This window comes from Chelonia mydas, chromosome 11 (assembly GCF_015237465.2).
Source record: "Chelonia mydas isolate rCheMyd1 chromosome 11, rCheMyd1.pri.v2, whole genome shotgun sequence".
NCBI classification, from domain to species: domain Eukaryota; kingdom Metazoa; phylum Chordata; order Testudines; family Cheloniidae; genus Chelonia; species Chelonia mydas.
In genome coordinates this window covers 17877672-17905561 of record NC_051251.2, presented here as the reverse complement: position 1 = coordinate 17905561, position 27890 = coordinate 17877672, and the positions used below count along the sequence as shown (strand labels likewise).

The following is a 27890-nucleotide window of genomic DNA, read 5'->3' as shown; positions in this document are numbered from 1 at the left end:
AACACCATATAATCACACCATTTTCAATTATTTGCTGACAAGTATTTTGAAATAAATTACCAAAATAACTGAAAATGGTGTGATTATATATTTATTGTGTTTGTGTTATTGTGACAAATATGCAGAACATTGCCAAAAAATTAAAAAAAACCCACCCTATAGTAGTTCCATCTAAGTTGTATTTCCCTAGTTTGTTTAAGAGAAGGTCATGTGAAACACTATCAAAAGCCTTACTAAAGTAAAGATATACCACTTCTACCACTTTCCCCCTATCCACAAGGCTTAACACCTTGTCAAAGAAAGTTATTAGTTTGGTTTGGCATGATTTGTTCTTGAAAAATGTATGCCAACTGTTACTTATCACCTTATTATCTTATAGGTGTTTGGAAATCAATTGCTTGACTATTTGCTCCATTATCTTTCCGTGTACTAAAGTTAAGCTGACTGGTTTGTAATTCCCCAGGTTGTCCTTATTTTCCTTTTTATAGATTGGCACTATATTTGTCCTTTTTCATTCCTCTGGAATCTCTCCCATCTTCCATGACTTTTCAAAGTCAATTGCTAATGGCGCAGATATCCCCTCAGTCAGCTCCTTGAGTATTCTAGGATGTATTTGATCAGGCCCTGGTGACTTGAAGATACCTAACTTGTCTAAGTAATTTTTAACTTGTTCTTTCCTATTTTAGCCTCATATCATACCTCATTTTCACTATCATTCACGATGTCCACGATGTCACGATGTCACGATGTCCAGTTGCTATTAAATCTTTTTGGTGAAAGCTGAAAGAAAAGTCAGGTAGCACTTCCACCTCCCCCTTCCCCTCACTGAGTAATGGGCCTACCCCTGTCCTTGGTCTTCCGCTTGCTTCTAATGTATTTGTAGAATGTTTTCTTGTTACCTTTTGTGTCTCTAGCTAGTTTAATCTCATTTTGAGCCTTGGCCTTTCTAATTTTGCCCCTACATACTTGTGTTATTTGTTTATATTCATCCTTTATAATTTGACCTAGTTTCCACTTTTTTGTAGGACTCTTTTTGGAGTTTCAGATCATTGAAGATCTCCGGGTTAAGCCAGGGTGGTCTCTTGCCATACTTCTTATCTTTCCTATGCAGTGGGACAGTTTACTCTCATGCCCTTAATAACAGCAGCAGTTAGTGGCCTCAGTTCAGTTCCCAACGAACAGATATTTATATGTCACAAAAGCCGTCACAACTTGTATCCCCAGTGAACTCAATTGGCCAGAGAGATTGAACTACCCATTCATCCTTAAAGATGGCTCTCTCCAGCTCAAGGTTGGGATAATGGGCGAAAGGTATTGCCGCTGACTGTGCAAGTACTATTTCAGTGGATAAACAGAGGTCGTCAGTCTCCAGTGTTACCTAGCGGCTCTGTGTTCTTGGGGAACCAGGGCATAGTATCCAGCCTGTCTGACTCATGAAAGACCTCCCACCCCAGCCTCTGCTTGAACCAAAACAGATGGGAAGAGAGACTTACAAAAAGCAATGAAAAGGCAGTGGGAGACACACCTAAACCGCTCGGATAAGGATGACAGGATTAAGGAAACTCCCCTAGCCTCATTTGCCTGGAAGATGGGACAAGGAGGCATTGCCATTAGCATACAGAACGGAGAACAGAGATTCCAAGGCAAGAACCGCATCAAACTCTGGGACCAGAAAAGCAGGGAAGCACTGCAATGATGGGGGAATGTCTGCTCCAGATGTTAATGAACCCACACCTGCACACACCCAGCTCAGTAGTTATCAGACCAATTCCAGTAATAAATCCTTTATTGGTATCCAAAATAGTGAAGTTCCCTAATTGCATTGTGAGCTTCCTCCAAGGAACACTGCCCATAGCCAGAAATGACCAGCTCCCATTGGCTAGCCTGAACAAAAAAACTTTGGTATACTTCCTTGAGCCATCAGTTTACATAAACAAATCTAGTGTTCTCCCTTGAACCATTGTTGTTTCTCTACAAAAACCTCTACTCATGCTCAAGTAAGTGTTCAGATGCCTGGATCTAAAATCTGCATCAGTTCCATTCAGACTTCATCTTCTCCTGACTGATCATGCTGGGGGTTCTGCCTGTCTCCAGCACTCTGGAACCTCAGCTACCACCACCACCTGGGACCCCCTATCGATTCAAGCTTCACCGAGTGGTGAGAACCCAGCTCTCTCTCTCTAGGTATAGCCTTCTGACCCTCACTTGTGTGATCAGTTATAGTTTTCTAAACCTGACTTTTATAATCAAATTTAAGTTAGATTTAATATTATAACAGTTTTGTTTGTTTGGCTCCTCTATGGTTATTACCTGGCAATACATAACTTTCATGATTAAGCCGGTTGCTTCTCTCTCTCCCCCCCACCCCCACCCTCCATGGGTGTTTTTTTTCTTTTCCTCATTCACTCTGCAGCAATGCTCCTCGTACCTAAGCTAAAAGGTCCCTGCAGCACCCAAAAATCCTGTGGGGTTTGCTCATCAAGGGGTTACTACCAGAACAAGTGTAACGTGAAAGTGGGGATAGGGACGTGCTGAACCTGGGACATACGAGGGTGGCAGCTTGGAAATGCTGCTCGACCCAGCCTGCTCCGGCGTACTCTATTCTGTGCCCATGGCATAGGAAGATGACAGCTGGGAGGTATTGTTGGACCCAGCCTGCTGAGTCCAAGGGCCTATGAGAGGGTGACAGCTTGGAAATGCTGCTCGACCCCGCCTACTGAGTCCAGGAACATATAAGGGGTCAGCTTGGGAGTGCTGAGTAACCCGGTTCACTCAGACGCGCTCTGTTAATGTGTGTGTGTCTGTGTCTGATTCTGGGGATGGCAGAACTCAGCCCTGGGGAACCTAGGTCCTGCAGGAGAGCGCCGTTGGGAGGGAACTTGCAGCAGGGAGAAGTAGAGCTCCGCATGAGAACACAAGTGACATATGGAGTACATTGACAGAAGTACAGAACCCCCACCCCCAGAAGAGTCAAAGTAACAGACAAAGCTGGTAACACCAGGACTGTCAATCCAGCACCTTTCATGAGGATTAAGTTAGTGATTTTGTTTTACATTACAGAAGATGACACACACACTACTTCAATTGAAAAAGTGAACTCAATTTACTTGCTGGTATATTTATCATTTGATTTAAGGTAAAAAGAACAAAGCACTCATAAGGAGCAAATGAAGAGAGAGCAAAAGTAGCAGCTTAGGTGGAATACACAATTTCAATAATATAACAATATTCTGGAAATGCTACAATGCTGCTATACTGTGTCTTGCAGACTTTCAAAGGGGAGGAGAAAGATGGTTTAGAAAAGAAAGAGGCAATAGACTCTTTATTCATTATTCTCCTAACAATGAAAGACCCCTGAGGAAGTAAAGTAATTTTTAACAGCTTGATTTTCAAATAAATTAAGTTCAAACTGGAAGGTACTCAGTATTTGATATATTTACTGCATATGTGCTACTCAATTGCTTTTGTTAAGAGCTTCTGCAAATGGTTAGATAAAAGTAATACTTACTGGTAATGAACCCATGATGGACCAAGCGTTTTCTTAAACTGAGTAAGTCCCACAATATCAATGTAAATAAGTTCTACCACTTTATCTCCCTGGGTAGGGCAACCAGATCTGTTCCCTACAACCTTCTTCATAATCCTATCCAAAAAAAGGGGGGGAGGGGAGGAATATGTCAGCACCTTTCTGCATTCATGCGATATGCAATTTGTATTGATAATCCAATTACACTAAAAAAACCACATTGGTTAATTATTCTAATTTTGCGAAGACAGTAACTGCATATGTGCAATTTTAATCTCTTACTGCTGAAAACCAGTAAAACATTCTAAGAAGTTTTCTGAAAAATGGATTAGGTACAGTAAAATAGAGACTTCTTATAGTAGATGCTTGTCACTGAATAATTTCTCTAACCTAAATGGAGGTACAAATATAACCTGAGCAGCAATTTTCACAATGCAAATGCGATATACTGAAGCAATTTGTATATCACTTTTAGTATTTTGTTAACTGTTTTATTATATCAGAATTCACTACAATATGGTTTCATTGTATATACTGTAAAAATGAAAGCTACAGAAAAAAGGACAAATGCCCAATCTTAAACAGGTGCATTATAAAAAGTATTGAAGTAGGACAAAGTGTCACAGACTAAAAACCAAAATGACTTTATCCTACAAAAAAGACTAATGTAAATTTGACTGAAATATGAGCATTTTCAGAGCACTTAACTGCATTAAAATTAATTTATTTAAGACTGTAAATAGCTGGATGCGGAGTGGGGAATATTATAAATTTAAGCTAAAGGACATGGAATTAGAATAGTAAGTAATGTATCTTGTTGCAGATGTTTAAAGCACCTGTAATGGTAAAAAATTAAGCTGCTTAGTTTGAATTTTCCACCATTAATTTATGAAGTCTCAGGAGGCTGCAGCTACAATGAAAACATAGTATCCCTTTCACAGTGCATATATTCAGCTCATGCAAATAATTTTCTTATCTCCTGTTTAGTGAATTATCACTTTCATTTTCCTCTTTAAGAAATTATATACAGTACTAATAGAGGCTTCAGGAGTTTACAATTTCTTTTTTGTATTCTAGTTTCATAATTGAAAATAATCTCCTTACTCCTTGAGCTCTGCCAGTGAAGCTGAAATCCTAATGTCATGGCCAAGTAAGTAGAGAGATGTAATTAAATCACTCCACTGGACTAATTCACCAAGTGGGCCACCACTAAATGCATTCTCTGCGATCTTGAATCCAGATTCCTTTGTTAAAAGTCCCAAATGAACAAGGATCTGAAAAAGAAAGCCAGGTGTAAGCACTAACAACATTAATTCTGCAACTAATTAACCAAGGTACCTTATGTTGGTTCCTTCTTGCTCTCTCCACATTCCAACTCAAACATTTGTTTTTTTAGCTAATTTAATCAAAGAACTGTTACATTTCTCAACAGCCCCACCACTCTACTCATTGCAATAGTACTACTTCATTGCTTTAGACCATTTTTACAAACCACTGGAGTGCCTTTTTTAATCTTTTACATTCTCAGATATGATCTAAACCAGGGGTTCTCAAACTTTTTTACTGGTGACCCCTTTCACATAGCAAGCCTCTGAGTGTGACCCCCCCATTATAAATTAAAAACTCTTTTTTATATATTTAACACCATTATAAATGCTAGAGGCAAAGCAGGGTTTGGGGTAGAGGTTGATAGCTCGCAACCCCCCCATATAATAACCTCTTGACCCCCTGAGGGGTCCCGACCCTCAGTTTGAGAACCTCTGATCTAAACAATACGATTGCACAAGAGAATGCATTAAAAATTAGGGGAAGCAGACTGATATGGAGAAAAATATGATTCTATATATAAAAAGGTGTTTGCCTTTTTGTCCCAATAAAGTTTGAGATCAAAAAGATTATAATAAGGAAAACAGAAAATAAAATGTTACGATTAATTCACATTTTATACAATATGTGAAGATAGCAATTTCATCATTCAAAAATTGGAATGTTAAGTAATTCCCATTAAAAATTAAAGGAGTCTGAAGACTAATAAGACAAGATCAATTACAGGATAGGACCGTATTTCTTCTGCTCTTGGAGGACCATATTTTCTCATTAGGTACTTGCACTAGCTCGACACTCCAGCTGAGAAGGACAGGACATGCTTCTCTCTGGGACTACTTCACACAGCTGCAAACACAAACCACTCTGGACTGCACAAGAATGACCAGGGTGCCCTACCCCCCACCCCAACGGAGGGAATTTTTCTCTGCAGCTCTCCGAATCCTTTATTACCTTTGTAAATAAGCTCTACAGCCTGTATCATAACTGAGCACCAAGCACTGTGAAGAACTATCATCCTACTTTGCTGACAAGGTCATCTTGGGACATTCAGGACATCTTCTCTAACAGCATGGATCTGCACCACCTATCCCCACCAATCAATAGCCCAACCGCATTCCCACAGTTTAAATAGTTCACTCAAGAAGTTCTGGATGCCCTAAGGTAATCTCGAGCCAAGATTTGTAAATCCAAGAAGCATCATTCCTGTTTTGTAAAAGATAGTCAGGAACAACTGGTCCCACTCCTGACCAAAATAGCCAACGCCTCAGAGAAGGAACCTTCCCTTCTTCCTTCAGACACAAAATAGTTAGACCAAAACTGAGCAAACTCACTCAGGAGACGTAGCCAACTATCACCCTATGTCAAACCTTCCATTTCTCTTTAAGTTCATAGAGAAGTTCACTAAAGGCCAACTACAAGCTCAACTAATTGAAACTAATATTCTGGACCTGGAACAACCTGGCTTCAGGCCAGGACAAGGAATTAAAACCATTTCAGTGGCACTCATGAATGGTCTCGTGCTAGCTGATTGAGGGAAAACATCCATTCTCATCTTCCTGATTATCTCTGGAACATTTGACACAGTCGATCATGAAATATTGTTGTCTTGTCTGAGAGAGGTGGCAGGAATCCAGGGCAATACGCTGATATGGTCTGAGACCTTCCTGGAGGGATGCACCCAACAAATAGCAATGGAAAACTACACGTCATCCCACAAGGATGAGTTCCCTCTCTGGCCCTTTTCAACTACATACAGTTACTAGGTGAACTGGTCAGACAACACTGACTCATGTTGCTGGTACCTGAAGATGACACACAGCCCTACCTATCCTTCACCACACACAACCACAGCACTATCATGAAGTTGGGCTCAGTGATTGGACGAGATCAGCTCAGAGATGAAGAGAAGCTGGCTGAAGCTGAACCTGAGCAGATGTGATACTAGTTGACAGAGGAAAGCATTTTGAAGAATTGCGGACAAGTTAAAGTCTCCTTTGGTCTGCAATTGGTCAATTCAGTCTTTAGTTTAGGAGTCCTCTTGGATACCTCACTGATAAGCTCTCACATAGCAGCAATACTTTATCATCTTGGATTAGCTAAAAGTCTCAATTCCATCCTGGCAGATGATGACCTGGCCTCAGTTATTTATGTCTACCACCTCTCAGTTGGACTGCACAAATGTGATACACCTGGGCATGAAGTCTTCATTGCTTAAGAAATGCCAACTAGTGTAAATTGCTGTAGAACAGCTCCTCAGCAACACATCAGACCCGTCCTCTGTTCTCAACACCGATTTCCCAGAGGATTTCAAATTACATTCAAGATCTCTGTCCTTATCTTCACGGCAATCCATAGCCTGGGCCCAGCATATCTAAAAGTCCATCCATCTAGAGCTCTGGGAGGAAGACTGTGGTCGACAACTCCACTCCTCTGGTGCAATCTATAATAAGGGTAAATCTTGTCTCTGTGGGACACAGAACTTTCCCAGGGGCTAGTCTGAAACTGTGGCACAAACTCCCCCAGGAACTAAGGACCATCACAAGGACCACCTTTAGCTCCAAGTGTAAGGCATATTCCTTTGATCCTACCTTCTCTAACACAAACACATAGCAACCCTGTATATTTTTAAAAAATCCTGCACCCTCCCCAACCCCTTTCCCCCAAAACCCCTACACGCAAAATAATCTACTAGCCCCTCTGAGATTCTCTTGGAAACAGGAGTAAGAACAAACAAGAGATTAAGTAATTTTTACCTCTTTCCCCTCAAGCATTGCTTAGATGACAAGCACACTTTCCAAAAGCTGTTATGATTTCAACTGCCAGAAGCGGTTAATAAAAAACTCACTTTTTTTCGTTTTCTTTTCTCCAGGTTTTGCTTTTCTGCAAGTGACTTAATTGCTTCAATCCACGCATCAGCCATTCGTCTGATGCGCAACATCATCCATCGGAATTCTTCATGCCTTGACATCATTTTGTAGAGGAGATCAAAGTCGGTATGAATTTCAGCCTTCAATTAAACATTAAATAATAAAATCAGAACTTCATACAGTGTAATTTTCTTAAATGACAATCTATCATACTTAAACACTCCGTGCTTCACATCCCCATTTGTAAAATGAAGAAAAATATACCACCTATCTCACAGGTGGTTAAGGCTTTAATTAACACTTATAAAGTCTATACAGACCTTTGGCTGGAAATCACCATCACTACAAAACTGTCAGTTATTTTTATTACTGCCTTATAGCCCGGAAAATACCAAAGTCATGAGTTTATGCAGAGCTCAGAAAGGATTTTTATTTGTACAGTATCATAGTTCTGTGTTTGATTATGTGATTACAAAGTGAGCCTAACTGGCTCTACCTCAGAAAATCTATGATTAAAATGCACTAGAAACAAACGAGAAGTAGCCCAAAGGCACCATAATTATTTGTCATGAATGACCGAAGAAAGAAAAAGTTAGCCATGATAACATTAAGAAAGCAGCCATAACTGGAAACAGTCCTTCTGCTAGAACATATTAACCTAAGAACAACTGATTCTGCAGAATGGAGGCAGCCTATATCCACAGTAAGGTTAATTATATAGCCCAACAATTACCCTACTATATGCAAGTGCTATACCATCAGATGATAATGTTTATAGCTCTGGAACATATGAAGAAAAACCAAATTTTAGGAAGAATAAAAATGCTGACACAAAACTAAAATACGATCAAGTGTATGAGCCATTTGCTGAGACTCTGGCCCTTGAGACATTATTGTTATGATTAGAGAAAGCTTGTAGTAAACAAATCCATCATTTTTTTGTTAAAAATGGACAGTTTACACCAATTCTGATTGGCCACGGAAGATACTCAGCACCTTTGTAACTATCCAGCAATATGAAGCCCTCAGTTTTGTACACATGCTTAACTTTATGTACTGCAAAAGCCCCATTGACTTTTTGTCTGTGGACTGATTAACAAACGGCTTCCTTGCCTATACAGTACGTGATAAGCTGAAGAATGAAAATGAATCTGTTGCACAATTTCACTGAACATTTAAATAAGTTTTAAGACATGGTCAAAACCACCACTGCTCTCACCATTGATTTTTGATCAGTTTCTTCGTCAGGATTTTTTGCTCTCCAAGGTAAATGAGGACACCAGTTTTCAACCTGCAAAAATAATGGATGGAAAAGTTCTTTTGTTCTGCTTTCAACGTGTGCAAATTTATCAAATTCTCTTCTATTTCATTTATGTTATATTTCCCTACAGCTTGAATGGGGCCGTAATTGATCAATATGAAGTCAGCCTAAAACAAAGCCATTTGCTGTTATGATGTGTCTTCCCACGAAAAGACATCAAAGATGCTTTGCAGTATAAATGGACACTAGGGAAAAATCTAAGATACAGAAAAAGCACTACTCATACCTTGAATATAGTTTATAGAAGGTCATTTTCAATAGCTGGTTGCTTTTTAGTAGGCAAAAAAGGAATAATAAAATAGTTTGGAATATATTACCCAGTTCTAAGGACTGGCTATAAAACCTGTAGGGATGGATTAAAAAAATAGGGACAAGTATTCTACCCTGTATGTTTGAGTTCTCCTTTACCAGTCTAGACAAGAAACATTATACTGCCAGTGAGGAGACTTGTTGGGAAGTAACGGGGTAGGATGGTGCGGATGGCACAGGAAAATGCACACGTTTAACAAAATGGCACCACATATCAATGTCAAGACAAAGGAAGGGTAACCACAAGGATTGAGTGACTATAATGACAGGGGAATCATGACAGTAGCTGCTACCATTGTACTCCTGTACATGCTCAAGGAGTCACTGCTGCTTGTATTGGCTAGTATAGCACCTTCCTGCTCTTCAATTTAAGATCTGCAGAGAGGCAGGATTCTTAAGTTGCACTGAGGCCTAAGCGATTGGTTTACTGACGATGTTGTGGAGAAAGAAGAGTGTGTGCGCCATCTGCCCAACTCTCAATACTATTGGTGGAGAGAAGCCACTAAAGGCCCAAGATACTTGCACACGTATTGGGGAGAGGCAGAAGAGCAAGAGTGCGCTGGCCAGCTTGGATATCATCACTAACAGGGCTTGCGCTGGAATTCCAGGGGAGCAGAAGTCAGTGTTGCTGTCATTATGCCCCTGTGTTTACAAAAACAGTCAAAATAAATTCAATATTTAGCTTAGAGATAAACAAGGAGGGTAAGGTAAAAGATATTACCTCACTCATCTTGTCTCACTCCTATCCTGGGACTAATACATTTCCAGTGTTGTTATAGCCATGTTTAGCTTACTCAGACCTACTTTATGTTCTGAAAGCAGTCAACCCAAAATCAGTAGATAAACAGCCTAAGCTAAATAGCATGCAAAAAGATTACTTAGAAAAGCAAATCACATGAAAATGATTTAGTAGAAACCATAACCTCATTAAGGAGTAAAAGAAATCCAACCCAGCTGGGTTCCCCAATCTATATACGAGCATTTCAACAAACGTCAGGACCTCTTCCACTCATCTGAAAGTGGCAATGGGGTCAAACCCTTCCCCCTCCGCCCCACTTGGGAAATGCCTGACTCTTCATTACACTCAAACTCAGGAAAGATGCTGGACATTGTAGTAATTAATGGTTCGTAATTTTAATCAACACAGGCTGCAAAAGCACTAGTGGAAAATACTAGAAACCCCCATTCTTGCAACCTAAGATGCACAGATCAGCTTGGCTTTGCGAAACAACTGTATTTTTTAACCAGGTAGGCAGAACGTTTTAGAGCACACAGCAAGATATTTCTACTATCAAAACTGATCTGTATTAAAGGAGAGGTGACCAGGACTATTGCACAGCCCTCTCTTCCGGCTTCACACACACTTACACTGCACCCAGCAGATCTTGCCACTTACCCATGGCTCTTACCACAACCCTCTCCTTCTGCATCCTAAACATGTACCGTAACTCCTCACTTAACATTGTAGTTATGTTCCTGAAAAATGTGACTAAGTGAAACAATGTTAAGCGAATCCAATTTCCCCATAAAAATGAATGTAAATGGGGGAGTTAGGCTCCAGGGAAATTTTTTTTGGCTATACTGTACAGTACTATAGTTGGAGGTGCCCCCGTCTTACCCCACACAGGCACAGCCCTCTGGCACTGGAGACAAGGAGGCTGAAGGTGCTGTAGGCTAGGAGAAGCATGTTGCACAGCAGCTGCGGCAGCTTCCCCTACTCTGCAAGCACCAGGGGCGCGGGGCTCAACTCTTGGCCTGCCCACTCCACCCCCTTCCCCAAAACCCGCACCCTTAACCCGCCTCTTCTTCCCCCCTTTACTTCACCCGCCATGCCCTCGCTCCTCCCCCCTCCCTGCTCCCTCCTGCCCACCTCAATCAGCTGGCTTGTGGTGTTCAGGAGGCAGGGGGGAGGAGCAAGGACACGGTGCGCAGGCTCCCCCGCCATCTGCTGCCTCCTGAACACCGTAAGCCCGCTGATTGCTGCGGGCAGGAGGCAGGGGAGGGAGGGAGGAGGCGCACCGTGTCCTTGCTCCTCCTCCCTCCCTCCCTCTTGCCTGAGGCAATCAGCTGGCTTGCGGCACTCAGGGGGCAGGAGGGAGGGGGGGGAGGAGCGAGGACTCTGTGCGCAGTCTCCCCCCTCCCTCCCCTGCCTTCTGCCCGCGGCAATCAGCTGGTTTGCGGCGTTCAAGAGGCAGGGGAGGGAGGGGGAGCCTGCGCACCGCGTCCTTGCTTCTTCCCCCTCCCTCCTGAACGCCGCAAGAACAGCTGATTGCCGTGGGCAGGAGGTGGGGGGAAGAGTGGGAAGGTGCTGATCCGTGGAGTCTCCTGGAGGGGCATAGGGGGGCTAATGGGGGGCTGCAAGCTGTGGACAAAGCAAGCAGCCATACGACGTTATAGCGAAGCATTGCACAACTTTAAATGGAGCATGTTCTGTAATTGAGCAGTGACGTAAGATCGAAATAACATTAAGCGAGAAGACGTTAAGTGGGGAGTTTCTGTATCATTCCCCCATCCTTCCGCCCACTGCTCCATCTCCAATGTCTGGTCACCCTCACCCCTCTATTGTTCCCTCCAGCTTTACCTGCTCCTCTTTCCTTCTCCACTACAACCCCTCCCCGCCTCCAGCTCCTCTCACCAGCACAAATCTAGGTCCTGTGTCCACATCTTCCTCCTCAATTCTGGTGACCTTTGCCTCCATCCTGGTTCCACTCCTCTCCCCATCTGCACACCAGTCCCCCAACATCTCATGCAATATCTTAGGGGACCATACTGTAGTACATTTATAAATTGTATATATACCACTGTGGGACAGGGATTGTATGCAACTTGGAGTGGGGGGTGAGGGTGGGAAAGAGGGGCTACCACAGCTCCTCCAGGAACTAAAAACAATGGGTGGGAATTAAGGTGAATCACACAGGTTGTAAGCATATCCAGAGAGGTACCACCCCCTGAGAGGTTTACATTTAATGTTTCAAACTGGACTTTCCAGAGACCACCAGACAAAGAAAAATCTTTTGGCATAGAAAGGCAGAGTTTAAACTGACACAGGGCTTTTTTTGATTCAGCAGACAGTCCAACCCTTGCATTAGGGTTGGAAAGACTTTGGCTTAGTAGGGCCCCATAAGACTAATGGGTGAAATCTGATGAGCTTTCAGCATGTTTCCTCACAGAAAGTTGGAGAGGGGGATGACAAGTATCCTACAAAGGACATGTTGGAGCACCCTGAGGAAGCAGCCACTTTCTGGATGTGGCTGTTACAGACCTCAATTACTCAGGATACCTTTTAAAAAGGAGACAGCAGCAGCTGAAAGCATATGGTCCATGATTGAGCTACTGTACGATTCTGTTGCATACATTTATGATAATTGCAGCCTTTCCCATTTTCTTGATCGGCATTTGTATTTTGATCTTTAACTGACTGGAGAAGAAATGCTAAGAACGGAGAAGTAGTGGTGTACGTCTAGAATGTGAATTAAAAAACAAATCCTCCATTGTACTTTTAAGTCACACATTACAGTAGTATTTAAGCGACTCACAATCGTTAATGTATTTATTCTCAATACCCGTGAGGCAGGGAAGTGCTATTATCCCCACTGAACAGAGAACTGAACTGAGGCACAGAAAGGCTAAGTGACTTGCTCTAAAAATCACCCGCCACAAATTAGCCTTAGGGAAAGTTTAATTTCTTGGAATTGCAACACAAATGTTCCTCTCCAATGGCCCCACAACACGTAGCCACATTACCTGTCATGAGAGCGTCTCTGTAAATAACTGCCTTTCAGAAAAGTTCAAAAGGTACTTCTTAGAATACTTTACACACCAGAGGCATAGCTAGGACAGGAAAAGTGGGTGGGCCACGGCTTTCAGGTGGGCAGCCAATGACGGGTGGGCGGGAGGGATGGCAGGAGGGATTGGGAGCGGGGGCAGGAGGAATCCAATGCCCTGGGGAGGGAGGCAGGAGAGATGGTTGGCTGCTTTCTTCCTATCCCCTCCAACTAGCCCTTACTGCTCAGCAGGCACCTGAAGAGAAGGCTGCTCAGGACACACAGGCTGCAGGGTACACCCATAGGGCAGAGAGGGACCCCGCCGGGGGTCGAGCTCCATCCATCCCTCCCGCCCCTGGCTCGGTGTCTGTTAACCCAGCCGCATGGCACATCTCTCTCCTGCCGGCGCCGTGTGCTATTGCCCCAGTCTCCGACCCCATTGTTAGGGGCCGGAGACCAGGGCAGCAGTGTGTGGCGCTGGCAGGAGAGGGATGCGCCATGTGGCTGGGCTGATGGACACCAAGCCGGGGTCAGGAGTCCCAGCCTGTGGATTCGGGAGGCCCCGGCCCACCCAGGCCCTCCCATGGCTATGCCCCTGTTGCACACACTAGTGATCCAACTTAGATGCCCATTACAATAGTATTTGGGCATCTAACATTTGTTAACATTTATCCTCAACACCCCTGTGAGGTAGACAAGCACTAGTCCCATTTTACAGATGGGAAACTGAGGCAGAGAGAGACTAAGGAAATTTTGGTGGTGCAAGGAACTGAACCCAAATCCAAGGCTAATATGCTCAAACTACTGAATCATCCTTCTCTCCATGAGATATTGAATATGGTTATCACCTTCCCACTAAAGGAGTGTCAGATATGCTTTAGGCACAAAGTGTTAACAGAAATCCAGTGAAGTTATGGCCTATTCTTTCCTTCCTATAAGTCTCAGACTGAAATGTTATTTAACCAAGTTTGTCTGAGTAAAAGCATATCTTTCATGACACTGTTTTGACATTACCTAACAGCTGGGAAGAAATACAAATCACCTCACTCACCTCAAAGCTATCGGCGGGCTTCCAAATGAAGCAAAAAGGCTGCTTCAGAGATGGGATTAGTGCCGGCATAGGAAAGTGAGTAAACAGGTGAAGACTAAAGGAGGCTGTGTGAAATAAAAACTCAGTGGGCAATGAGCAAAAAAATTTACTTTTTCATTTGTTTTTTTATTTTCCTTACAATTTTTTGATGAGATCTGTGATTTTCTAATGGAAATACAGTTTTTCCACTGAATAAATCATGAATTTCCAAAGATACCATTTTGCCCAGAAGCAAAGTCATTCCTGAAAGTCATAGCTGAATCAGTGACAGTACGTGGTAAAATTTTGGTGTTTTGACCAATTGGTTATTTCGAAAATGTAAGCGAAAAATTATGTTGTGAAAAACAAGCCAATTTTTTTTTAAAAGGGTGAGTTTTTATCCCAAAGAAATAGACATATTTAGTCCCTAATACCTAGAATCTTTAATTATTTTTAAAGTTAGGGGAGCAACTATTTACAGTATCCTAGAAAAATAACTTCAAGTTATCATTAGGATATTGAAAACAGCTGCTCCTCTAATTAATTCAATGAGGGTTTATCTTATATTCTAGATCAAAGGGTCACACTGTTTCATTATAACACAAACAGGAGACTCCAATCTAGAAAATAAGATGTTTCATTCGGTACTAAGTAGCAGTTGCCCTTAATAATTTTAAAAATAATATAAACTAACAGAAGATATCAACTATTGTATTATGTCATATTATGACAGTAACAGTCGTGCACAATACAACATGACTTGACATGTCATTATGCAGTATTACTATTGATATGGAATGACAACGTAAAAATAAAAAACAAAATAAATTTCAACTTAAAAAATCTGTTTTGAAACGCAATCCTTCCAAAGCAAAATATTCAAAAATGGAAATTCTAATTTAAAAATTATTTTTTGTAACGAATGCCATTGAAATTATCATGATTTTCACAAACAAAATTGGTTTTGTCAAAAATGCTCCAACCAGCTCTAAATCCTAGGTGTGCCTCTAAGCTGCCGGGTGACTTTGGGCAAGTCACTTCACCTTCCTGCTCCGATTTCACGGTCTAAAGTGAAGAGTGATATGCAGGAACTTTTATAAAGCGTTCTGAGATCTATAAATACAAACCATATTACTACTGAAGGGGGTTTCATGGAAGCAGTGCATTCTGAGGAGAGATCTAAAAAAAGGTACACACTTGTCATACGAGATTACAGAGACTGTTAGAGAACAAGGGGAGAATATACTCAGGTCTAATACATGTATGTTTTGTCATTTCCAAAATATTGGCACATGTATAATCAATTATATTATTTCTATATAGTGATCTTTAAGGTGGAATTGAAAAAACCTTTAAAAAGCAACGTTTTTTTTCCTGCTACAGTAATACGTTTTAATATTTTAAGGTGGCTGCCCTCTTCCCTCTACCCATCACTCAGAGTTCTGTAGCCAAATTTATCATTCAGCTTTTCACCCGTATCACAAACCATCAATTCTCCATCATGGCCCACTTTGACAAATTACTCTGTGCAACACCATTTCCAAGTTATCTTTAGCAGCCAACACAGCTCATAAATCCAAACCATTGTAGTGGTTATTTGAATTTCATTTCATGCTTGCATTCACAAACATTTAAGCCTTCAACCTTTGCTGTTGGGCATTAATCATGGCATTAATCATGGGATTAAGTATGCTGAATTTGAACTCAAGGTTAATAGCATGTTCAACCAATATTAGTTTTACATACTGTCAAGGGAGAACTCTAAAAAGCAAAGACTCTCTGTCAGTTCTTCCCTAAATACAAAAACAAATTGATGAGTAAAGAACTGTTCTTCTGTTCTGCTATGAAGCACAAAAATCACACAAATTCATCAGTGTTACTTAAAAAGTCATTTGAAATAAGTCTGCAAACAGCCTAAATCCTTGCCAATCACTTCACCTCTTAAGCTACCATAGTAATTACAATGGAAGCAACATGTACAAATTGATATTAGAAATATATGTTGTCTGGTACAAGACTGATTGAACAAATCTCCTCTTTTAGTGTAAGGAAAAATAAATTAATTTTCCAAAATATTTCAGGTAGCAGAAAAGCCTATTTATAAAAACAGAGGGAAGTTAAACATATCTAAAATTATATATTTGCATAAATTTTCTGATAGTGGCTTATACTCATAATGGGTTAATTATGTAATTTGTAAATGATTCTGTTTTATTCTACCTTATATCCCTGGCATCTATAAATGTATAGTTACCTAATGAACCTTAGCCACCTCACCTACCATTTAGATTATATGCACATTCATCCTTCCAGATGTGAAAGGCTGAAAAATAAGATTTGCCCTCCCCCCCAAGAACACATGCTGCATAAATCCCATCTTGCTTCATACCCAATACAATAGCTTAATATTTTATTTATTAACCGTATCTTATTTGAAAGCAATGGTTCACCAAGACACATTTGAGTCACAAATTATTGAACTCAATGCAGGGGTGAAGTTCTATGGCATGTGCTGTACATGAGGTCAGACAAGATGGTCTAATGGCCTTAAAATCTGTGGAAGTGTTTCCAGCGAGGTGTGATGATCCAGGGCTGGCCATCTGACCCGAACTACATTTGTACTATAAACTACAATGAGTTTCATAGTCTATGTATGTCAAAGAGTATGCTCTTTGACAAAGCTAGGAAATGCTGTAAGATCTGCAGGGGTTAGAGACTATTAATGTACTATACTAAAAGACTTGAAGAAAACTGCTTGTTGTATCATTACCCAGGAGGGAAGAGATCTCTCACAAGTACCAAAGTGCTAACAGGATATAAAAATATTACCTTAATGAACTGTGATGCAAAAGGTTTGTATAACATATAATACCGGAGGTAATTAAATCTCCATGGTATCTGCAGCCTCTCTCATTTCAAGTATATACATATACAATGGAAAAATCAAACACTGCATGATACTCACATTGACTAACACTACTTTAAAGTCTTTAAAAGGGGCATAAATAATGACAAACCAACAGATGTTGAGATATTTGGAAAGTTGTAATGGAACAGGGAACCTTGGAAATAGCTTAAGATAAGAAGTGTGTACCAAAAAGAGGAAATAGACAAGGACCAGAATGATACATAATAAAAGGTATAATTGCCCCTATATTACAGGTAGGGCTGCGATTTAGTCATGGAGGTCACGGAAGTCATGGAATCTGACTTCCAAAGACCGCCGTGACTTCAGCCAGCAATGGCTGGGAGCTGCAGGGTCACTGCCAGGCGGACACCCCCAGAACTTGGAGCCGCCAGCAAAGGGGGACCCTGGAGCTCCGAATCCCCAGGGGTTGTGGGGTCCCCTGGAGCTCCCAGTCTGCCCGCAGCTACCCAGGCTCCCCATTTTGTCATGGATGTTTTTAGTAAAAGTCAAAGACAGGTCACGGGCTTCCATGAATTTTTCATTATTGTCCGTGACCTGTTTGTGACTTACTAAAAATACCCATGACAAAATCTTAGCCTTAATCATAGGGGAAGTAAGACCATCTGAAGACTGCACACAGTCTGTCACAGAATTACAGGAAGGTGTTCTGCAGCTGATGGTAACTGTATGCTTCTCTGAATATGTGCTGTCTTTACTAAGTGTTAAATCAATAAATCCATCCAAAGCTGACTCATCTAAGGTTTATCATCAAACTAATCCAGCCTCAAGAGAACCCCTCTCACTAAACAATCACAGTTAATATTGGTTTCAGAGTAACAGCCGTGTTAGTCTGTATTCGCAAAAAGAAAAGGAGTACTTGTGGCACCTTAGAGACTAACCAATTTATTTGAGCATAAGCTTTCGTGAGCTGTAGCATCATCGGACACAATTAACTTAGGCTTGAATAGAGACTGGGAGTGGCTAAGTCATTATGCAAGGTAACCTATTTCCCCTTGTTTTTTCCTATTTCTCCCCCCCCCCCCCCCCCCCCGAGGTTCTTGTTAAACCCTGGATTTGTGCTGGAAATGGCCCACCTTGATTAGCATACACATTGTAAGGAGAGTGGTCACTTTAGATAAGCTATTACCAGCAGGAGAGTGGGGTGGGGGGAGGTATTTTTTCATGCTTTGTGTGTATAAAAAGACCTTCTACACTTTCCACAGTATGCATCCGATGAAGTGAGCTGTAGCTCACGAAAGCTTATGCTCAAATAAATTGGTTAGTCTAAGGTGCCACAAGTACTCCTTTTCTTTTTACAGTTAAAATTGTTATCAATGATTGCTTATCAATTAATTGGTCATTGATTATTGACAAATTATTGATCACTGATTATTGATTACCAACAAGGTTATAATGGTTCACAAATTAAACATGAGCCAACTGTATGACGCAGTTGCAAAAGAGGCTAGCGCCATTCTGGGGTGTATTAACTCACATGTAATAAGCAAGGGCTGGTCTACACTAAAGCTATAAATCGACCTAAGTTATCTTATGCTTCTCAGGAAGGTGGAGTACAGAAGTCAACGGGAGAGCGCTCTGCCATCGATTTTAGCTTGTCTTCACCAGACCTGCTAAATCGACAACTCTACATCGATTGCAGCAGTGCCAATTTAGCTGTTAAGCATAGGCAAGCCCTAAGACAAAGGTAATCATCCTACTCTACTCAGTCTCAGCTGGGAAACTGTTCAGTTTTGGGCACCCAACTTTAAGAAAGATGTGGACAAATTGGAGAGAGTCCAGAGGAGAGCAACAAAAATGATCAGAGGTTTAGAAAAGCTGACCAACGAAAAAAGGTTAAAAAGTTGGGCACATTTAGTCTTGAGCAAAGAAGACTGAAAGGGGACTGGATAACAGTCTTCAAACACATTAAGAGCTTTTATAAAGAGGAAGGTGATCAATTTTTCTCCATGGTCACTAAAGGTAGGATAAGAATTAATTGGCTTAATCTGCAGCAAGGCAAATTTTGGTTACCTATTAGGAAAAGCTTTTTAATTATAAGCATAATTAAATATTGGAATAGATTACCAAAGGAGGTTGTAGAATCCCCATCACTGGAGTTTTTTAAGAATAGGTTGGATAAACACCTGTCAGGGATGTTCAAGGTATACATGTCCCGCCTCAGAAGATGTAGTTGACCTCTTGAGGTCCCTTCCAGCTCTATATTTCTCTCAGCAGATCTGAAAGCTCTTTACAAGCATGAATGATTGAGGCTCACAAATGCCTCTTTGAGGTAGGCAGCTCATTTTATAGATAGGGAATGCGAGATAGAGAGAGATCACGTGACTTGCCCAAGGCCATACAAGAAGTCAGCGACAGAGCTGGAAATGGAACTTTCCCTGCCACACAGTGTTTTAGCCAGCAAATTATACCTGCCTTCCAGAAGGGCAACAAAGAGTGGTAACAACATGGGAGGAAAAAACAAGCTGGAGACAAAAGTAATGAAAGACAAAGCCGTAAGTTCAACGCAAAAAAAAAAAAAAAAAAAACAACTTTAAAAGAGAAAAATAAAAAAAAACCCAGCACTCAAGAAACCTTGGCTTACAAGATAAAGGAGATACCTAACACCTGTAACGTAGTATATAGGAGGAGAGAACAACTGAATTCCATAAGGAGAAAACCCTTGAAAGCATTTCATTAATTAATCTTCATCTGTTCATTTCTGGAAATTTTAGCCTTTTTACCACATCATTGCCTGGAATCATTACAGAGCTGTTATTAATAATTGGCAGATTTAATAGAGAACAATGACATTAAATCGAATTCAGAAAGAATGAAAGGCCAAAGACTTGACAGAGTCGCCCTAGAGAATTTTGGTGAAAGCTGCAAACTGAATTTGAGGTGGTGCTGGGCTCTGGCTCTCTCCAGGTATTGCTTCTGGTACACCTTCCACTAACTAACCTGGGCTGCATGAGAGCAATGAGATGAGACTTGCAATGAATTTTCAGGACCTTCAGCAAAAACTGTCTCTTTGAGCAAAGACTGAGTTTCAACTGTAGAGAATACATTACAAAAATAGTTGTGCTTCCCAGGAAGTCACACCCCTTAGTTTTACAATCTAAGTATTCTCTGGCTTTGCAAAAGCCTTTCCCAAATCTCCCAGAATCCACTGCTTCAGGAATCTGTATTGGAAACTAGGGGATAGATATCAAGAGGGCTATGCACCTACAACAGCTGATTAAAGCACCATGTGTGGGGTAAATTACAGATGAAACAGGATGGCTAGTGTGGACTCATTGCACAGTTGCTGCTTACATCAGTACAATCCCACTGATACTGTAACAGTACAATTCTCTAAGGCAGACATACCTAGGGAGCTCTAAATACTAGCAACTCCCTTTGGAATCATTTTAGTTTCTCTCTCTCTCTCTATCTCCTCACTGTTCTCCTTTTCCCACATGAATTGTACAAGTAATTATCCATAAATACCGAGACATTTTAGTGCTCCCTTATTGTAGGTTTCACGCACTTGAAGATAGACTTACTGACCTCACTGAGGTAAATAAAAAAGGAGCACGTAGACCCATCCACACCGTAACTTGCATAACATGGATCCGATCGCCACATATCTTTCATCCACTGAAACAAAACAAAAATAGCCAGTCTGTTAGGTTTAAGGCTTGTGTGTATCCGTTAACTTTAAAAAGCCACGTTTTCATCAGAACTCAATTTAGGAGGGGGAAAAGCTATGTCAATAGATGAAACAAGATTAAAATCAGCAGTGACAGAAGCTGTGGAAACTGTATTGCAGACTCATCAAGAAATGAGTTGATTATCTCTAAGCCACTAATGCTAGGTCACTACACGCGGTCACCATGGATGACTATATTAAGCGCTAACTGGCAGCCAGATAACAGAGACCAAAGACTGAATGGAGACTTGCATACTCTCTCCAGATCAAGATAGAGGCGTGCTGGTGGCAGGACGTTGCTTACATACCTCTGAACATGTTGCACTTGTTCTGTGGTCAAACAGATCACTTCAGTCCCCAGTGCTATCAGTCTGGCGTCTTTACACAATTAAAGAATTCACTTAAAAAAAATCTTTTAATGAAGAACTACCTAGAACTAGTTGTCCTGGCAAAGTCATCAGAAAAAGTAACCAAAAATAAATTGTTCTTCAGGACTATAAATTAGCAATTTAGCATTCAAATGACAAATTGTTTAGCAGTTTTGCAACCAGTTCGTCCATGTTGTTCAAAACTGAAGTCACCGAGCTCATACAGGCCAGGGAGAGTTTGTTTTTTTTAAAAGTGAATTTACAATAAATTTCAATATTTATTTCCAAGTACTTTTATTGATTTAGTAGAAAATTTTAAAAAAATCTCAGATTCCAAGGATATAATCAAAATATATATCACATCTGAAACCATTTCAGAAACAAATTTTTATATTTCATTTCATTTCATTATATTTATATATATTTTATATTTAATTATATTTAATATTTATATATATTTTATATATATTTTTATGAATGAAGCAAGAGGAATTTACATTTTTTAAAAACACTAATCAGTTTCATTGGCCCTTCAAGTTACAATTTAAAAAAAAAATGAAAAATTCTACCAGAAAATATGTATTACTGACATTTTTCAATATTTTTGGGTTGAGTAAGAAATGGACAGTTTTCAGTATTTGCTAATTAAAATATATATAAACAGCCAACAACAAAGTAGGCACTTCAGAGATATGGCAAGGACCTTGGCCCAATGGGTTTACCATCTATGGTTCTGGTTGTGCACAGAGTTCAATGGGATTATTGAGTATATGATTATTCACATACCTAAACTTGTGTAGGACTAGGGCCTAAATATTTTTTGAATTTCATCTGATGTGTAGTCAAACTATTAAGGGACAGAATACCAATACACAACAAGCCTCCCAAGTACTACGGGACTCTATTTGGTGTTTTATCCCATGCCTTAACAAGGGACATCATCCATTTTCTTCCAGCAGTAATACTACAATGGCCTCAGGTACGGAGTGCCATAATGGCATGTAATCTTCTGTACTTGTCTTCTGTGAATTCCTGTCGTTAATCTCAATTGCTTATATCTATAAATCTACAACTGTTTCAGCAATGGCCTCTTTCAACAGATGGGATTTCAAAAACATAACATGTACGCAGAGATTAACAGAAGATCACACTTACCTTTATTTTGCCCTCACAGTGAGGGAAGCCATCCATAGGAGGCAATTCACACTGTTCCTGGGCTCCATTAATGAGATCTGAAGAGAAAAACCAACAGAACATAACTGTAATATTGATTTACACTTTTGGCAGACATACTAAATCCATCCCTTTGAACCTCTGAACCACCATCCAAACTCACTAAAGAAAGAATATTGTAGTCTCTGTGGCAGCAGTAAATGAATAAACTGCAAGTTTTGGTGTCAGTAACAATAATGCTGATGCACAAAGTAATTTTTAAAACTCCTGTTTAATTTTAAACTAAGTAAGCACCTGTCAAAATAATATTTGGACAACAGTAATGAACAGCAGAAAATTTGGTATGGAATTAAATTGTTTTTCAGGTTACAACAATGGAGAAAAAAATAAAAATGCGATTCTTACAAGATGGTACTTGGCAGTCAAAAGAGTACCATTAAGGCAACTTTGGAGCCATGTACAGACTGCGCGCCGGGGGGGGGGGGGGGTGGGGGGGTGGGAGGAGACTGTGTGATCCGGAAGAGAGACGGACAGCAGCAGGGCTGCTACAGGCAGCTTGGGGTCAGGGGGAGAGCCTGGGACTTGTTCTGCCACTCACCGTCCTTTCCCAGACACTTGTTCCTGTCCCTGAGCAACCAAGGAGAGCAGCAAAAGAGGAGCAGCTCTGGCTGCCTGCTCAGCTGTTGCCCCAGGACTATACACTGTAGCTGCTAGAAAACACGCCTGCAGTCTTCCCCCAGCTCAGCCAGATGTGACATCTCAGCTGAGCTGTTAGAAGCATGATGTGGCTGCCAAATGCATGAGTGTCACTTAGATGTGTGCCATGTGGCAGCCCTGTCAATGGTGTTATGAAGTACTCAAATACCTTTCAGACACAGCAGTGGTTTCCTAACCATCCAACAGTAGCTATAGTCAGAATAAGAACCTTGTAGAAGCCTAACACCCTTCCAACAAACTTCCATTACCATCTCATTCATATCACTTCCTCTTGAGCAGTGAGGATGGGGTGGGGGTGGAGGATCAGCATTCACGTCGCACTCCCTATCAGGATCCGGCCCAGGGAAGCTAATGATCCAACCAGTTGTGCATAAGCTATGACGAAGATTCCCCCTCTCTACTGAAACTCATTTACTGTCATAATACCAAGAGAAAATATGTTCACACAATAATACAAGTCAACAGAAGCATTCAAACCCCAAAGCCACATGCAACCAGGCACGCCCATATGTAAAAAATGAGTCATGTTTCCGTAATCTGTCCTTCCGTCCTCCCTATACTTCCTCTTTTGTCTGTCATTTGCATTGTATTGACCTGTCTTTTAATGGGTGTTTTTTGAAGCACATAACACATCTACGAGTGCTGTAAAATAACACACACATGAAGTTGTATGTACTTCTTTAGTACCTTTTATCTCAAAGAACTGCACACAAATGGGGATGGTTTGACTAGTCACCTGTGGGGTGGAACACAGCAACTACTGAACAGGGAACAACAATTTTAACCAGCAGTTTGAGACAGAAGACTAAGAAAATAGTCTCTCTTATTTGAGATGAGGTCCACAGACCCATGATGTTACTGAGTCTCTGCTATATACCATCTAGGAGGCGGACCAGAGCCACCAATCAATATCAGGGGAAGAGCGGCTCCACCTTTGAAAAGCTCACCACTGAAGATATTTGCACAGTAAAGGAAGTCCACTGTATATCGGCAAGGAATCTTAAACTAAGCGTTAAGACTAAATAGTAGCAATCCTTCTGCAGAACAAGGAACTAAATGAAAAACAAATTGAGTACCAATCAGTAATTCAAATTTTTTCTGAAGTTAACAACCCATTAGAGTGTGTTGAATCTGTAGGCCTCATTACTCCAAGAAGGGAAAGTTCCAGATAAAGCATGTATAAATGTTCCTAATCCAATTGAAATTGTTGTGGGACTTTAGGTAGGTTAACTATAATAACCCAAGTTAAATTTTATCTAGGATACAGTGGTTAATACTTTTCCTCCTTCCAAAAACTGCCACAAGATATTTAAGGATTACAAGTGGGTAAAATATGGGTTTTGTAAAATCAGATAGACGTTACCTCCTACAGCAGGATATATTATTGCACCAACCTGTTTAACTTTTGACTCAAAAAGATGAGTGCCACCATCTCGTATACTCAGGATGTTTTTTCTTTGTAATCAAGAGATCCCAATTTTGATACAAGAAAGAAACTTTACATAAACAGTTTTTCACAAGTCATTTTCCATTCAGGCCCATGAGCATGTAATTTAGTGATGGAAAATCTATGCAGAATAATGGATCTCCTGAGAAGTTCTCATTGAATTAGTCGACAAATTATGTATTGAAAGAGACGTACTGAACTTGGCGGCACCAATTAGCTTTTAAATTTTCTAAAACTACAGTCAAAATGTCAACCATTCATTCCAACCTAACGAAAGTCAAAACCTGATTTATTTAGCATTAGAGAAATAATGGAGCACAGTTTCTCTATATTTTAAGGGGTTTTTTTCCTTTCAAATAATGACACACTCATATAAGTACATTGCAACTGGAAGTTATGAGTACAATATCAAAACTGGAATGTTTTCTGGAAAAGTATCTTTCTGTGGGGAAGAAGGTTGTATTTCTTTTAAAGGTACATTCCCACCTAGAATTTCAGTGCGGGTACTCACTGAATAGATGTGCTGATCCAATATCCTTCTGTTGGAGAACTTATTATACTGCCAAGCTCAAACATTCAAAATTAATGAGCCACGGCCTCGCAAAATCATGAGATTTCAATATTGCACAGCATTACGCACTTAACGGAGTTAGAACTAGTTTAAGTTTAAAACTTCTCCGTTTTAGATGGTCAGGATTAAGGCGGAAAATGGATTAGCCATTCAAGATATGTATTTTTAAAATAAACACTTCTGCTTTCAGCAACCAATGAGGAATTCTAAACAAGAGTGAATGAGTGTGAGCCTCAGAGTGGTGGGACATGACTTTAGCAGCGGTGGCTTTTTTTGATAGAAGAAAAAGGCAAGAGGCAGAAAGGCAAGAGAGGAGACTTCTACATACTGTAGATATCAGTTTTCCTTATCTGTCTCAAGTTCCTGAACTCCTACTACTGAAGGAAGAACAGCAGATATATAAATATCCTACAAAGATAAACACTGAAGATTACCACCACTCACTACTTTTGAAGACTGAAGGCCATTTTAAATGGACATTTTAATCTGCCATGACAAAAGGTCAGCATTTATTCTGCAGTGCTCTAATTCATATTTCTGGCTACTATATTCACAAGCAGAATTAAAGCAAAGAAGAAGGCAAGCAGTGAAAATTTGTTTTTAGAGAATGAAAGAAATGCTAACCTAGGGCAACAGCACTGATGGTAATCGCATTTCCAGTCCCTTTCCTCTACTCCTCCTTTTTCTGCTGGCAACTTATCTGAATTGTTTGTACATCCCTAGATTTTATTTATATTTTACATCCAATTCCAACTGACTGCACAGACACCTACTGGCAAGGGCTGAAGAGAAAACCTGAAGGTTGTTCTAATGCTAAAATCAGCAAACATTTGGGAGTTATTGCTTAAACAGTCTTTTTTTGTCTTCATGAACTCTATGTACTGTTTGTGCATCCCCTGCAAGAACAAAATGCCAAGATGCGTCATCTCTAAATTTAAATTATAGGAACTAATTTCCAGGCATGGGGGGGTGGGGGAATAAACAAATAGAAAAAGTCTGCATATAGCAACAGAAAATACTACAGTGATGACAGGGTCTCCCATGTGAAAGATTTGAAAGAACAGTAATTTTTAGTTAGAACAGTACAAGGAAAATAAATGGTGTATATAAAGGGCCATTTAGGTGCTCCCTCTTTGCCCTTTCCCATAATACAAAACAAGAGGATAGGATAACACACACACACACACACACACCCTTATTGGCTAGGTGAAAAACAATAAGAATTACTACTCATCCTCCTGTTTCTGAGTATAAATTAATCACCTGCTGAGGTCAAGGAAGAAATGTAAACATCTAGTCATGTAAAATTGTCAAAGACAAAGGACAGATGCTTCTGTATCAGACAGATGTTACATCATTGAAGGGGTATTGTGAAGCTATATAACAAAGGTTAGGTAGAGTAGAGGAGGTCTGCTTCCATCTGTCAATTTTGTAGATGGCAGCAGACCAATTGTGGCACTTGTTAAAAGCTGTCCAAGATGAGCACCCCGACTAGCTGACAGGATGCCCCAGAACTATCCAGTGGGGTGTGGCCTCAGCTCTTGCCCCACCGTCACATGCCCACTGCAAGGGCTTGTGTGTTTCATACACAAAGCACAATGATTTAAAAGGAAATAATCAGCTTTTAAAAAAAAACATGTCATGTGAACATTTTTTATTTGCTATTAGAAACACCTATAACCACCAACTGGGTTTACAGGAAAAAATATTTCTGCTTTTCCCCCAATACCTTTGTGCATCTGACATCTTTATAGCATTCTGTGTATGTTTCATTACTGTTTCCCTGTCCACAGCCAGGTTCCCTTTTTATTTGTGTGGACCTTTCACACAGGCACTGAAGGAAAAAGCCACAACAAAAAATTGTCAAGGGAACAGGATAGTAGGTGACCTAAACTTTTTTAAAAAGGAGTGGACTTCAAGTTTATTGTGTGTTCATTAACACATTAACCAGTATGTATTGGCTGTGCAAGTGTGTACAGTGAGTGCATTTAGGAAGTTCATTCCAGATTTAGAGATATTACTATTTTAAGGATACTCTGTATCCTTAAAATAGGAATACGGGCAGAAATGGGTGATATCTGTAGAAGCAGAATGAACTTTTTAAATGCAGCCATTGCACAGTTATGAGAAAGATCCAACTTGAAAGGGACTACATTTAAGGTTAAAATTAAAGATTCACATGGGCCGCGTGTTTGAGACCCCTGTTCTAGAGCATGATCTCTCTCTCCCTCATGTGTCAGGCTAACCTCTGCAGATAAACCACACAAGAATATTAACTCAACCACTACCACCCTAGTTTGCTTCATCATAGCAACATTAAAAACAGCCTGCAGCGTTACAGACTTGTCAACCTGCCTTGACAAGTGGATGGGTCATTACAGAAAGTAAAATTATTTCCCCATGTTTATTCCCCCCCCCCCCCCCCACCCTTCCTCAGACGATCCTGTTAACTGCTGGAAATGGCCCACCTTGATTATCACTACAAAAGCTTTTCTCCTCCTCCCCTCCCCCGGCTCTCCTGCTGGTAATAGCTCATCTTAAGTGATCACTCTCCTTACAGTGTGTATGGTAACACCAATTTTTTCATGTTCTGTGTGTATATAAATCTCCTCACTGTATTTTCCACTGAATGCATCCGATGAAGTGAGCTGTAGCTCACGAAAGCTTATGCTCAGATAAATTGGTTCTTCTCTAAGGTGCCACTAGTACTCCTTTTCTTTTTGCGAATACAGACTAACACAGCTGCTACTCTGAAAGTTGGCAGGAGAGACTCTCCCACCGACATAGCTTCGGCTATGCGGAGGTGGTTTTATTATGCCAGCGGCAGAGCTCTCTT

The 27890-nt window shown here is 40.6% G+C and overlaps 1 protein-coding gene across 7 annotated transcripts in view; it reads right to left on the bottom strand.

Moving 5' to 3' along the window:
- Positions 1–27890, bottom strand: part of MGAT5 (alpha-1,6-mannosylglycoprotein 6-beta-N-acetylglucosaminyltransferase) — a 222901-nt gene that overhangs the window by 83402 nt on the left and 111609 nt on the right. For all 7 annotated transcript variants that reach the window (XM_037912307.2, XM_037912309.2, XM_043525076.1 and 4 more), the window contains 6 exons: positions 22302–22378; positions 20637–20726; positions 8939–9010; positions 7698–7859; positions 4631–4800; positions 3509–3643 (listed from right to left, as the gene is read on the bottom strand). In XM_037912307.2, coding sequence (XP_037768235.1) covers positions 3509–3643; positions 4631–4800; positions 7698–7859; positions 8939–9010; positions 20637–20726; positions 22302–22378 — 706 coding nt within the window. The remainder of the gene's footprint in view (positions 1–3508; positions 3644–4630; positions 4801–7697; positions 7860–8938; positions 9011–20636; positions 20727–22301; positions 22379–27890) is intronic.